General features: G+C 34.2%; 1 protein-coding gene across 3 annotated transcripts in view; it reads right to left on the bottom strand.

Moving 5' to 3' along the window:
• Nucleotides 1-214: 214 nt before the first annotated feature.
• The window catches only part of ssp2 (short spindle 2), a 29,454-nt gene continuing 14,537 nt past the window's right edge, over nucleotides 215-15,131 (bottom strand). Inside the window, exons 1-8 of one of the 3 annotated variants that reach the window (XM_073985915.1) lie at nucleotides 14,294-14,456; nucleotides 13,842-14,140; nucleotides 13,647-13,759; nucleotides 8,582-8,652; nucleotides 2,342-5,158; nucleotides 2,211-2,282; nucleotides 1,929-2,141; nucleotides 215-1,851 (exon numbers count right to left, since the gene is read on the bottom strand). In XM_073985915.1, the coding sequence (XP_073842016.1) occupies nucleotides 1,609-1,851; nucleotides 1,929-2,141; nucleotides 2,211-2,282; nucleotides 2,342-5,158; nucleotides 8,582-8,652; nucleotides 13,647-13,759; nucleotides 13,842-13,888 (3,576 nt within the window). In that variant the 5' untranslated portion in view covers nucleotides 13,889-14,140; nucleotides 14,294-14,456 and the 3' untranslated portion in view covers nucleotides 215-1,608. Of the gene's footprint in view, nucleotides 1,852-1,928; nucleotides 2,142-2,210; nucleotides 2,283-2,341; nucleotides 5,159-8,581; nucleotides 8,653-13,646; nucleotides 13,760-13,841; nucleotides 14,616-15,131 lie in introns of those variants that run through there. The other 2 variants (XM_073985916.1, XM_073985917.1) reach the window with 2 other exon arrangements.

The raw sequence follows: 15,131 nt of genomic DNA, 5'->3' as shown, positions 1-15,131 counted from the left end.
GCTCAGCTATGGTCTAGAGCATCGGCAGGGACGGTACTCGAATTGTTTCAGCCTTTTCCACATCTTCACATAGCCTGCAGTACTCAATGTTGTTGTCCTCCTCCTTATCGTAATGGTACAATGACTAAAACGATTCTCTGGTGCGCAACAACAGTCATCGTCTGTAAAACAAAACCACCCTTCTATCCCTCAACAATAAGTGAACAAGCGTAAATTTTGTATAATTATACAGTTTATTCAATATTAATATAAAATGCTTTTCAGCATTTCTTTTATGAATAAAAACTTAAGACAAAAAAGAAATAATAAAAACATTACTCAAAGTATGGGGGATTATTAATTATTAAGTTAAAACATTCAAAAACTAAAAGTGTTTTAAGTGCATTTGTGTAACAAGCCAATAATAATAATACGCATGTATGTGTTTGTGTATTTGCTATTTTTATGGATATGAGATGCAACAAATTAACTTATTAATTGGTATATTTCAATAGATTTAGAACAGGCATATTTGTATGTATAATTTAAAAGCATATAAATGAAACCCGGGAGAGGATGGCTTCAGGTGCGAAATATGTTATAATATTAATAATAGTAGTAGAGAGTAAGATAGTTATACAATGTTTATTAATATAATTTATTTAAAATAAAATTTCAACTTACAAACTAAATCATGGGATATGCATGAAATGGAGAAAATAGCATAATTTCCTTGGGCAAAATATTTTTGATTTTGTATTTTTTTCACAAGTAAGCAGGTTCGTTTTAATTCCTTAACCACCTTATCACTTTACTCAGACTGCATCTTGTTACCTTGCTTAGTGGTTTTACCAAACTCACTCATTATTATGTTTTCTTTTGGGTTTTGGTTTTCTATGAAAAAGCAATGAAATCATAATTGGCACTTCTTAAGGTTAACTTATTCCAAACCAATTTTTAACTGTTTTATTGGACACAGGGCTTTGGATGAACATATGAAATACTTTTTTGTTGTATTCGAATAAAAAAATGTGATTTAAAATGTATGAGTTTTTCTTCTTTAAACATGGTGTAGATGTATGATGTACTGCACTATTGATTTGTAATATTTTATGTACTTTATATAATGTAATACACCATGTCGTTTCATTTCGATGAGCGATAAATTAGATTCACAAATAACATCTTTGTATTCCTGAATTTTACAAAGGCAGGAACTTGTAACAACATTTGTCTGTACTTTTTTTCACATAACAGTTTCAAAACAATACTTTTTTGTTGATGATAGATTCTGTGAGCTTAATTGAGCTGAGTATCTATAATACAATTTTGTTTATAGTAAAAAGTATTACTCTTTTTTATAAATGCGACCAAAAATTGTAGTCTAAAAATAATGTTAATTCGAAAAAAATGGTATTGATTGATTCTAAAAAATCAATAAATGAATAAAAATAATATTAGTTTTTAATCAACTTTAGAAAATATTGTTTTTTTTTTCTTTTTACGAGTTCTTAGGATAATATCTTGAAATATTTTGTATATTTGAGAACTTAGGAGTAGAAAAATTATCCAAATTTTCTATCGAAGGATAATATTTTGTTCCATATAACATTACACAACTAAAACGTCTTATTTAGCAAAACTGGATGGTCGAGGAAGTCCACTGCGTTTAATGGCCGATGGTGGCCTTAGGCCAGATGGCTTCGGAATACCTGTAGAACCGACTGTGATTTTTGTGAGACCAGCTGTAGCATTGATGTTGCTTGTTTTTATTGCTGTTGTGTTGGTTGTTGTATTTGCACTAGGTGCTTTAATACCTATGGGCTTATTTAGACTTTGAGCACTGCCCCTGGAAGATGCCGATGACATACTCTGGTTTAAGAAAAGAAAATGCGAAAATAATTGTGAAAATTCACGCTCTAATAAAATGCATACAAAATATATCTTACATCAGTAGGAGAATGGCGACCATTATCACTATCTGCGTCTGGGTGTGCTTGTGTAACACCTTTAGCGGTTACATTAAGACTGAAATAACCGGAAGATGGTCTTGCCAAACCAGCTCGCTTACTCGCTGCTGTTGTTGAATTGTTGCTAATGCTACCGGGCGCTCGAAGACCAGATACAAGCTTTGGAACTTTAAATACAGTTTCTTCACTCTTCTGAAAATTAGCAAACATTGTATTTATTATTCACAACTTGTGTCAAAAATGTGATTTGTTGGGACTTACCTGTTGAGCTATAGACTGTTGTACATTAACAGGATTTAAAAGTGCTGAATTCCGGTTGGGATTTGTTTTAACCTAAAACGGACAAAATCTAATAAATATTTTCTTTACAATCAATCAAACTTTAATTATACCAATTTTTCAGTTGATGTTGCACTAGGTTTTCGAAGACCGAATGTTTTCGGAGCAGGTACACCTCCACCACCTCCAATGCTAATATTGGAGGCTGAGGTATGATTGCTTGACAAATTGTGAAATGACTTTGATTTAACACCCATGGGACTTTTCAACTCTCCACTTGGCTGTGCATTTGCCTGACCTCCAATAAGTGTTCTATTCGCAGCACTCGTCGCTTTTATTAAGCCGCTAGATATTGCATTGCTGGTTGTGGCATTCAAATTTGTTTGGCGGGGAATTGACTTTTCTAGTTCATCGGCTGATGTTGCCTTGCTTACGGCACTGAACTTTGTCAATCCACTTAAATATCGCGGACGAGAGAGTGAACGTGGTTTGTTAGCATCCGGCGCTACTGCAATTGTGTTTGTAGAAGCGGGAGCAATTTCTGGCAAGTTTCGGACATTCGCCTGCTGTTTGTCTTTTGGCTTCTTATACGTTAAATAGTTGGGATTAATTTTCGATGCTGTTTTATTGGTGTCGGCAATCTCTACCTCCGATTTATTATTATTAAAAACGGGTGAAACTGTTTGATCTCGTCTGGAAATTCGAGAATTCGATTGTTGTAAGCTCGCATCAGCATTAACATCTACATCAAAATCATCAATACAAGGCACATTTAATTCCAGTCCATTTTGTCCCGTTCCACTACCACTGCGATTTTTATTAATCTTTATGGTTTTGAAACGATCTCGATCTCTTTCTCGTTTTTCGGCAAGTTTATATTGTGCTGCTGAAGAAGTGTCCTGTGCTTGGGCACATGCTGTTGTCGCTTCTGCATTGGCCTCTTCAGTTGCATTCTCAGTCTTTTCTTGCACCATTTCAAGAGCATTTTGACTACTCACATTTTCAGTCTCACTTGTTAGGTTTGGACGAGTCTCATCGGTGGTGGTTGCGGCAACGTTGTGGTCGTCATCTTTATGTACAGTAAACGAAGAACCCAAAGATATTTTCGAGCCATGAGTGGAACTAGGCGAAAGTGTCGACAAGTTAAAGTCATCGTAAAGGCGACTACGACGACTTAACAGTCTCTCACCTCCATTGCTTGCACTGCTTGCCGAAGACATACTAAGTCCACCATTTGAGATTTTCGATTCACTTATACTGCTGCTGGTAACTGAATCTTTCAGTGGGCTCCTTATACCATCCATACCTTCGCTTAGGGCATGTGGTGATTCCACTAATGTCTCTTTAGACAGTTTAATGTCACTTTTCCCGACAATATCCATGGTCATGTTAAGGTAATCTTTGGATGAGTGATCATCTTCACCCAATATATCGGCCGAGACCCTCATCATATCTCGCATGTCTTTGGCTTCGCGAGAAATTTCTCTAGGATGTGACCTATCCTTGTTGGGGCCATAGTTAAAGCGCTTTTTAATAGAATCCAGAGACTTTTTCATTTTCAACTGTTCGGCATTGAGTTCGACTTTGCTGAATTCGTCCAACATATGATCAAATTCTTCTTCGTTATTGTTTGATGCCAAGAGGTTAGCTTCTGCTTGAGCCAAAGCCATGACGTTTTTCATTTCTAAAGAAACTGGACTTGGAGGTTCGAAGCGGCGACTTTGTTTCTCATATGTTCCATTAGGGTTTTCAATGTTTTCAATCATTTCTACCGTGGCGTTCAAAGGCAATTTACCAGAGAAAGTGTTGGTATTGATAATTTTGTTGGCTTTGTTTACACGCTGCTCATGCTCAAAAGTGTCATTGAGAACCCGTGTTGCATTGTTTGGAAGCATGGCTGATGATGCTATTATCGGTGAAATATTGACATCATCCACCATTTTTAGTGTGGGTGTAAAATGTTGCTTATTGTAGCGCACACTCGTTGCTTGTGGCGTAGATTCGTAGTACTTCAATGAAGTGATTGGTTTTTCCACACCTTCCGGTGTCTCACAACGATTGTTGGGAGTTATGTTTTCTTGGCAATCAAACGTGGAATTTTCTGTTTTTTCCACCGTTACCCCACATATTCCATCCGTCGAAATACAAATAGTTTGGTCTAAACTTGAAGCAGGTTTGGATATTATTTCCGAGCCGGGCTGTTGTGATTTCGTTAGACTGTGTGTAAGGTTATGAGCCTTTTCGGAAGCCATGCTACCGTACATACTGTTCTCTACCAAATTGTATGTTATATCACCAATCATTTCATCTGTTAGTACCATAGTACGATTTAAATCGAGGCCACTGTTGCTGTTACAACTTCCACCATTACTCGATTTTAGATCCGACAAACCTCGATTTTTATTGGGAATTTCTATGGTTCGGTTGTTTGCCTCTACACTTTCTGTCGAATTGTCCATGGTACTACATCCGGAAGCGGTTTTACTTAGTGTTAGAGATATGTCATCGATTTGCCCAATGTGCATGTCTTTAATCAAAGTTCCTTCGCTCGACATTGTTAGTGACTCCAAGGCCTTTCGATCTCTAATCATGTCACTGAGAGTATATCCATCATTTGTTATTTTACCCATCAAATCAAAATCGCCATGGTCATTTATGTCATTTCCCCCAAAGTCTAAACTGTTTGTGGACTGTAAAAAGTTGATGTTGGAAAAATCGGCTGATGTAATCAAGGAGTTATTCATACGATCTATGGAGGCATCCATGGATGAGAAGGAGGGTGGCGATACATCATGCAAAAATGATTTTTGCATATTTGTGACCAAACCACCAATCTCCAAATTAAGCATTGGGTTATCATGTTGTGAATTATTGTATGTCTGTTGTGGTTGATTTTGTTGGTAATGTGAAGCACTTGAGGAGGTATTTGTCTAAAGAAAAATAAAAACAATTAGAAATCCAGTATTGAAAAATAAAAGATAAATATTTAACAAATGAATAGTATAATATGAAATCTTTATTTGTTATATTATTTTACTCTCATCAAGATACATACATATGTACATACATATCATACTAATATTTATAGTCTGATAGTACTATTGGTCAGTATCTTTCTTATTGTCCTCATAAACAGCAAAAGATTAGTATAATAAAGTTTAATGGTGTGTGTGAGTCATATCATACTTTGGGGTTTGTTTGGTGTCAATTTGCGTCACCAGCAGCTGCTCTGAGCTTTAAAGTAATCATATTGTATAATAAATGAGAGGAAACCCCTTTTGCTAACATACTGACGAAACCAAAGACAATAAATAAATTTATTAAGTTACATTATTTTCAATTCAATTTATTAGTAGCATATTTCTAAATTTTATTTTTTATTATATTATTAAGTTTTTTGATCTCAGAGTAGTATAATTTCTGTTGTTTTGTGTAACTAGATGGCAAAATGTGCTTTGTTACTATAACGTTAAATAAATAAATAAATAAATAAATAAATAAATATTATTTAAATATTAAAAATATTAAAAAAAAAAATGAAAATTGCCAATGAGATAAATGCGACGATTTATTGACTTCAAGGTTGAATAGACAAATATTTTAACGGTCGATTGATTTGCGGAAACAAACGCATATCACACACATAGACGACAATTATTATATCATATATGTATGTATGTTTAATAACATTTGTATAAAATTGAATTGAAACTTTTAAGAGTACATAATGTAGATAAATTTTCCCACAGATTCACATGTGTACATATTATAATTATAAAATCACATAAATCATAAGGTTTATCCAAATACTTCAAAATGATTTCCTTAATTTCACATAAGCTATTTTTGGTATCACGAAAAATTGCCCAAAATAGAACTAATAACTGTTAATGTGGAATCGTCGAAATCTATTGGATATAATATTTCCTCACAATTCAATCGGGAACCATATGTTAAAGCTGTTTCCATATAAATATCTTGTTTTAGCAGGTCTACCATATCGCAACTTCATTTAGTTTGCATCCTGTTGAAATGTGAAGTGACTAAGATTTGTCGACATCATTGGTAAATGTCCCCAACCCTACATTTACGACGCTCCCATGCATAATGTTCTTCGCAAAACATTTGAAACCGCTGTTGAAGCTACCCTAAATCTTGAACCGCTTCTTCATTCCAATAAACTAGGTATATAATGAAGCTTCAAGAGTAATAATAATTGTTCCACAAACTTCCCATACGGGACAAGGAAGACTTCTCTTATATCAATGAGTGCACCCCGATTCATCCGATTCATATTAGCTCAATGATATGGGACCTACTGTTTATCGACGAGTCCGAACGGCCTGTCTTAAGACACCACTTTGTAAAGAGGTTTTAAATGGCTGAATTATTCAGGAAATGTCTTCAACATTTCTGAGGAGTATTTTGCCACCGTTGATGTTGACTGGCCAGGGAATCGAACTCACGACCTTCAGCGTGCAAGGCGGGTGTGCATACCATTTCACCACGGTGGCTCCAAGAGGTAGGTGAATAGAAAATGTTCAGACATTAAGAGCCAAAACATCGTGTTTGATGTGGATCAGATTATACAATTATGTATCTAAATTTTGACAGATTTTACTTAATTATATCAAGATGACGATAAAGTACCACTGAGCTGAAAATAGAATCGATATGTACTCATAGCTTATTGAAACTTTTATCTGTGGACATATCGAATACCGGCTACACAACCAAAATCCTTCTTCGAAAAAATTATGGGGGTTATACTGAAAGAAAACTTCCCCTGAGTTTTGTATCCCTGATGTTTCAATTTAACGGAGAGAGTGAGAATACTAACGGGCAGTTTATTTAGGGGGTTTCAGAATTTTGTGGCCCATTTTGATTGTATGAACTTGCCAACAAAACCGGTATTTGTTTAAACGATTGTAGAAGTTTCGAATAAATGTTTAAATTCTACTAATAAATTCTTGATTAAAACCCAAAAACGTCGCGGAGCAATGGACCGACATAACCTATTTTGGAAGTGACCTTTAGGTATCATTCCTTTCAATAGATATCACAAGAGGACTACAAGGAGTACCTTCGGTAAAAACTTCCAAAGAATTCTCGAACAGACCTTAAACTGCACTTAAGAACAAATTGTGAACTTTGTGAAGGAGATGCCCAAAGATTTCCAATATAGAACCTCAATCCTGGAACTTGATGTATGTTTGAAAGAAATTTTACAATGTTCAAAGTGTCAGCCAAATCGGATGGACCTGAAACTGCACTTAAGCAAAAATGTTGAAATTTTGTGAACTCTTCCAATTTGATATCCCTACGTTTGGAATAAATTTTCCGATGTGCAAAGTTTCGGCTAAATCGGGTACTCAATTAGTAAATTGTTGGTCTCTTCAGCTGCTGTTATGGTACCAACATAGGTTTGATGCTGTGTTGGCAGACGCTGGAGGAAAAGCTTTTGGTTTCGTCAATCCGGTACGAAGAACCCGCTGCCGTGTGATCCATGCTCATCACTCATGTTAGTTGGTTTTGAGAGTTTTTATTTGGTGCTTTTGGTCCATTATTTCATACTACCGGTTGCTCTCGAAAAAGACTTATACTGTTGTAATATGGACCGCGGGGACGACTTACTGCCAAAAAAAAAAAACGAAACATTTGTGACAAATTTTTAAATTTATAGTTTTTAATTACGATACTTCGACTCTTTACCTCGAATTTCTAAATGTGACTGTCTGGCATTGAAGTAGGTACCTTACCAATTTTTAACGACAGCCATAATTATTGCCAAGCAAGTTAACAGATTTTTTTAAAGCAGTTTTGATGCTATATAGGTTTGTATAAAAATTGGCAACAGGACAGTGTTCAATATGTCTGTTAGGGGCTTCTTTCGGAACAGACTTTCAGAATGGAAGGGCTATAATTCTAAATTTCAAATCTGTTACCCCAATCTATTCCGCATTTAACTTTTAAGAGGGAAAGATTTGCTAATCACTCGAAAACAATGTTAAATAAAATGTTTAAACTATTGTATTTCTATTGTCCGTGCTCTGCTAAAAATGCTATGAGGTAATAACATAATCGCAACAATTTTATATACGACAATGATTAGTCATATATGTAGATACATGTGTATGCACAAACTCGCAAACTGTTAAACATTACATGTTACGTTGTTTCCCTTTTTACTTTTAAAAGGCCGAATTTGTATTTACAAGTATGATAACTTCAATTTTTGAAAGTTATTTTAATAATAATAAACTAATTTAAAGAAGGCCAAACATTAATAATATCTAGTAAATTTAGCAAAAAGTGCATAAACAATAACACATTTTACATATAATAATACTTACGAATTGTTGTTCAAGATTTTGTGCCAACTTCCGTTTTGGTCGCGTGAACGTTCTGGAATCTAATTTATATGCTGCACGAACATATCCAAATCCATGATCGCATTCGTAGTCATAATTTTATTGCATGTGGATATGCAGATTAATAATTGGAAGATTGGTATTGTTTGAAATTGAAAAGAAGAAAGATAGAAACAATGAGAAAACGTTAAAACATTTAAAATGTTTAAGTTACATATACATATGTATATCAAATAATATAACAAATAATTAAAAAAATTAAGCTACAGTATTTTATTTACAAATGCACTTAAAACTAGAAAATAATTTTTCATGATGGCTACACCAAAATCCGGCCTGGGGCTATAGGAAAAATGGAACCATATTGGTTTTGTTTTCATATTCATATATTATCGTCCAAATCTGAAAAGTGTGCAAAGTTTCGATTGGTCAACTGCAACTGTGTTAAAAATAAGTTACTAGATTTGAACTAAACGGACACTAAAGCAAGTTAAATAAAACACTGTAAAAATTCATTTTTTTGCATTTTTTCTAGTATACATATTACAAAATAAAATTAGTAGGAAAAGGCAGAAATTTGGACGGGACGACTTTATCAATCCCAACATCATTTATCAAGTGGCTATTGTATTAAGAAGAACTCTTCATGCAAACACCGTAATAATTCGAGAAATGTACATTTATATACATAATGTGGGCATTTGCAGTTCTTAAAATCCAGATAGAGTATCAATATTGCAAGGGGTCCATCTTGCTAAAACAAAATACACACAGAAAGTAATATAAAAGTAACAGAAGGTAATATAAACATTTAAAATGCAAGTGGACTCAGTATAGATTTTTTGTATGAAGTTAACTTTGGCGATATAAAAAATGGGGCGCTGGCCTCAAATTCAATACAAACTTATGCTAATACTATATAGGAATATTAATTATCATTAGGTCACTTCAGCTATGATATATTGATTTGAGCGTTCCCGTTCATAAAAACTTATAAAAATGTTCAAATTTGTGGAGGGAAAGGTTGTAAAACTTCCTTCAGCAGAACTCAATCAATAGGGTTGCCAGACCGACTAAAAAGTAAAAGGCCATATTAACAATAAACGAGACCACAAAGGTCAATAACCAGGGCTTAAACGTGTTTTATTAAACTGAAATTGTGTTTAGGGTCCTTGTTATTCCATGGTAAAACTGTAGCATTATTTCCCCGTCACTTGGAAAAATATGCCACAGTATTACTTCAGTGTAAACGAAATGTCCCAACAGGTCGTAGTAAGCATTTTTGAAAATTGTCGAAATCTGTACCCCTTATATTTATTTTTTTTATTTATCTATGTGGTCTCGTTTACCGTTAATATGGTCGGTACTTTTTTAAGTCGATCTGGCAACGCTCCGATTGAATTCTGCTGAAGGTAATATTTATTGTAATTAATGACAGTCCCTCCCGGTGAACTAAAAAACTCACAAAACGTCATAGTTTTGAGATATTCCCGGTTTAAGACCTATAAGACATTATTTCCATGTAATATGAACTGATACCCCATTGGTCCATATGGTAACCCTCTTAGTAGGGATATTCTATACCTAATATTGTTGATACTTGTTAGTAGTTAATCCTTATTAACAATAAAATCCACAAAATGTGATGTAAGTATTTACCAAAAGCACGAGGTATTTTGGAACCTTCAATACATTTTGAAAACATTTCTTTGACACCTTGCATTACATGTTAATTATTGGTTTTGGCTACTATTGTTGAACTGTGTGGGTTAATTCTTTATTTATGGAGTAAGTTAAAACGATAATTTAATAATTGACTACGCTTTAGTAAGCAGATACTACTAGAAGACCAATAAATTCTATATCTAATTTTTTATTGAACGTTCCCAAGCTCCACTTTTCCATCACTGACTCTCAAAGATGCATTTTCACGCAAGTGTTCACGGTCAACGGTAGTTTCTGGTTGAAAGCACACCCCCAGGTAGAGAGGCCTTTGCTGAGTCAGTCTTCCCAGTTATTTGTATCCTTGATTAATTTCCTTTGAATTCACATCCTTCAACTTTGCCGAAGTGGTGACAGACCCACCCAAGACACCATCAACCATTCGGGTTAATGTTGATTTTGAATTCAACTTGGCCTCTGCGGAGCACCTTACAAATTGATCGTGATAAACCTGCACTTTCTTGTCGAAATGGACTAGGGATCCTTGCCCATTAGGTTCCTTCTTGAATTGTGTCCTGCATCGGAAGGTTAGATCAATCGTCAACTTCGTCATCAGATAAATTGTCATTGGCCTCAGCAGAAAAAATCAATCACCAATGTTTGAAATCCTACATATTCTGGACGAAGATCTTCTAGGTCATCTCATATAAGGTTCACTGGTCTATTCATCTAATCTTCTATAAGAAGCAATCTATAAAAGGAGCTACTAGATTTCTATGAAAGACCTTGCAGTATTTCAAGAGAAATACTACTGATCTTCAATAAGGAGACCAAATGGCCTTATACAGAAATGATATTGAACTCCAATGAGTAAACCTTCGCGCTAAATTTCTGTTAGAAAAAGCTAGGTTTCTCTATAACATGATCTTCCTGTCATTTTCTAAGAGAATCCTATTAGTATACTATCAGGAAAAGTATAATCTCCTAAGATAACTTTTTTGGGGGACTATTCAAGAAGCATGGGACTTTTATGAGGAAGTCTATAATAATAATAATTGTTTCTATAAACATCCCAGGCGGGACAAGGGAGACTTCTTTCATGTCAATGAGTGCACCCCGATTCATTTTAGCTCAATGATATGGGACCTACAGTTTATCGTCTAGTACAAACGGCGTGTCCTAAGACACCATTTTTGTAGAGAAGTTTTACATGGCTGAAATACTCAGGAAATGTTGCCAATATTACTTAGAGGTATTTTGCCACCATTGAAAATTTTATGTTGCCTAGCCGGGGAATCGAACCCACGACCTTCTGCGTGCAAGGGGGGTGTGCATACCATTGCACCACGGTGACACCCTACCGTGTTTATAAGAGAATACCAAGAGCCACTCGTATTCTATAAAAATGCTGCTGTTCTTCATTGAGAAGAGCTCCCGATCTTCCATAAATCAAATTCCTATTAAATGTAAGACATAAGTTGAGCTGAGCCTCTCAGCTCCGATCGAGATGGAATTTTTTTACAGTTAGATATCTCACATTCATGTCTTTAAAAAATGAAAGTCTTAAATCAGGAGTAAGTAAGCAAAAAAATTTACAATTTAAAGAAAAAAATTTTAGCTGAGCGACTCAGCTCAACTTGGACCAAATGTAATGTAGATATCAGACATGTGAGGATGCCTTATGGATGCATGTATATTTAGTTTAAGGCGCAGTTTAGAATTTATAAAATATGAAATGACCGAAAGGAAGAATGTTTAACAAAACAATAATAATTTACCTCCCTATAAGCTCCATCTCTTGTCAGTCCTTTCAAAATATCTGTTTTTATTATTTTCTCTAAGGAACATATTAAGGCAAAACCTAAATTAAAATAACTAAACTTCAAATAATTCAAATAATTTAGGTTTTGCCTTTACGAGAAAACCTAACTGAATTTTTTAAATATTTTGTTCATTTTGTCTCATTTTAATGAGTCATTTACACGAGAGAAATATCAGTTCTATGATGTTTTGGAAACATATTTATGTTTGTATGTCATAATTGGTGAATGTTTGAAATGTTTTTAGTAAGTAGTGCTTTCATTCTTTGCAAATCACTAAGGAGGAAATGTGTAGCCTTTGTCACAAATTATATCTAGGGAGAATATATTTTTAAACCAAATATGCCCACTGTCCTATATATAGGACACACAAAATTCTTGCTAATTTCATATGTCACGTTTATCAAAGTACGGTCTATTTTGTTGACATACTCAGTACACGTCTATACCTCGGGGGATACTATGTGATCCCATTATTTTCAGCTACTATTTTTGAGTTCTACTTTTGCGAAGGTGTCATCTATCGCTTAGTTTAAACAATGATTTGCATTATGACCGATTGTCTATTGGGAAACTTTATAAGAAAATCATACACGATGTGGAGCCTGCTATCAAACAACCTTAACTAGATGCCGAACATGTGACTTTGGACTATATGCCAAAATTTTTGTGTTGCATAATACCCAGTTATATAAAAGCGGTCTCAAAAAACTTTTTTCAAAAAAATTATAAAAAAAACCTAAACATACTACTATTTCACATTTGCTTCCAAAATATGTTAAAAATGCTTTTAAAATGATCAAGATCAAGCAATGAGCATATCTGGGTTAATGTTTAAGTCAGATTTTAATTTGTAGAATTTTAATTTTATTTTCAAATCTTGAAATCGGAAAAAACTTTTACTCAGATGTTCCGAAAAATATTCCGTTCTTGTTGATTGGGCCAAGCACTTTGTTTACATCTAGAAAAATGTTTATAATTGGTTAATACACAATTGTGTACGAAATAAATAATTTTCCAATTGGACATATTAGAAGCTCCATTTTCTTTAAGCATTACATACATATTTTCCTAACAACATCACACAAACTGGGTGACCTATCATTTCACTGTAGCACTTTGCTCATACTTATAAATTAGTACAAATGTTCAAAAACATATTACAAAAGAAATGCCGAACGTTGTAAAGACAAATTTTGTATTTGGCTTTACACCTTCTTATCGATTATACAAGAAACAAACACGCGCTGGCGGTTTAGACCAACAACAATTTGCATACCTATAGATGGCCAAAATCAATGGTGACTGAACCACCATTCAACAAGTTATAACAAAGTACATACATTATTTTCAAGTACTGCCATAAATTGAAGTCGAGATTTATGAAGGCTTAGCATATATGGAAAAACAAGTTACCGGTTGGTAGTTGGCTCTGACCGATTTATGTATTGGACACAACCAAACATTGCAATGTAGTAACCTATTTGTATATACTGTTAGGAAGGCAAACATTGTTGCTACTGTTTGTCTGTAAAATTATTGTGGGTCGTTTGGTGATACTTTACCTTGTTCTTGTTGTTGCTGTGTTTGGGTGTTACTAGAAGGCGGCATGTAATTGTTACTCTTCCATTGTTGCAATATGTTGGAAATGTCATCATGGGTTTTGTCTTCAAGGAATCTGAAAGGAAAATACAATGAAATAAAGAATTGATTAACATAAAATAAGAAAATACATCGACTGCTTCTACATTTTTACTTACATGAAAGAATCATCTTTAAGAGCTTCATCGATGTCTAAAATATCCATGATGACTAAATCAGTCGTCCTCACCGCAAGTCAGCCACTCTAATTCGGGGCAGCGGAAGGGTAAATTGCAAATGTAAAGAAAATAACAACACGACTACTAATTGACCCTTCAGTTTTTTCTTCCGTAAGAGTTCAGTAGCAACTGGCAGAGCAGAGCCACTCGCTCACAATATTTTTTCTAATTTTATTCTCAAATGTTGCCTCTGATTTTTTTCTGGGTTATAGTTTTCTATTTGTCACTTTGTAAATGAACTTAAAAAAGAAATAAAAAGGGGCACCAAATTCAATTCATATAATTCCTTTTTTCAATTCTCTCGTTTCCTTTTATTCTTTGACTTGATTTTTATTTTATGTTTTTATTCTTCGTTCTTTGTTGAAGCACTAGAAATTAGTTTCATATTTTACATTTGATTTTTGCACGTATCTCGTTGAATTTGTTACATTTTTATCTCTATATTATTATATATTTTAGTTGGTATTCTTTATAGCAAATTTCACAAATTTCCAAAAATTTTGCGTTCGTTCACATAATTGACAAAATAACAACAGTTAAAATTCAATCATCACCAAATGAAAGAAAATAATGGAAAATTAGGGATAAGTAAAATCGATTTTGGTTAATCGATTATTAGCCGTAAAATTTCTAAAAGTCGTAGTCGACTATTGACTGTGCGAAAACCGGATAATCGATTATTCTTAATCGACTTTCGAAAGACGGAGTCAACTATTATTGGCCCAGCAAAAAGTTTGAATCCGTGGATGCAGTTTAATCAGTACCAGTGTACAGTACAATTGCCGTTCCCAGCAAAAAGTTTGCATCCGCGGATGCAGTTGAATCACTGCAAGTGTACGGTACATTTGCCGTTGGAGTACATCTTTTCCTATGAATTCACTTATGAATTTTACAAGAGAGCGCACAGCTACGATGCACTCAATTTTGCTTCCACAGCACACAGCTGAGATGCACTCCATTTTCGATCCAAATCACAGCTTTTGATGTAGTGTTTTGAATTTAATTTAAAGGCACTCTTCTGATTGCGTTTTTAATAAGTCCAAAGATGCAATTAAAATGCAAGCCATTGCGAAATATCCCAAAATAAATAAAACGCATTGATTATTTGTGTAAAACAAGAACACAAAGAACTTTATTATATAAACATAAATTAAAAAAAGGTTCCATTAAATTCAATAACATTTGAGATTACTTCCTCCGTTCTCGATTTAATCCAAGCGCATCTGATTT

This window comes from Musca autumnalis, unplaced genomic scaffold, assembly GCF_047663935.1.
Source record: "Musca autumnalis isolate F117 unplaced genomic scaffold, ASM4766393v1 scaffold_4, whole genome shotgun sequence".
NCBI lineage: Eukaryota > Metazoa > Arthropoda > Insecta > Diptera > Muscidae > Musca > Musca autumnalis.
This window is presented reverse-complemented; position numbering and strand designations above follow the sequence as displayed.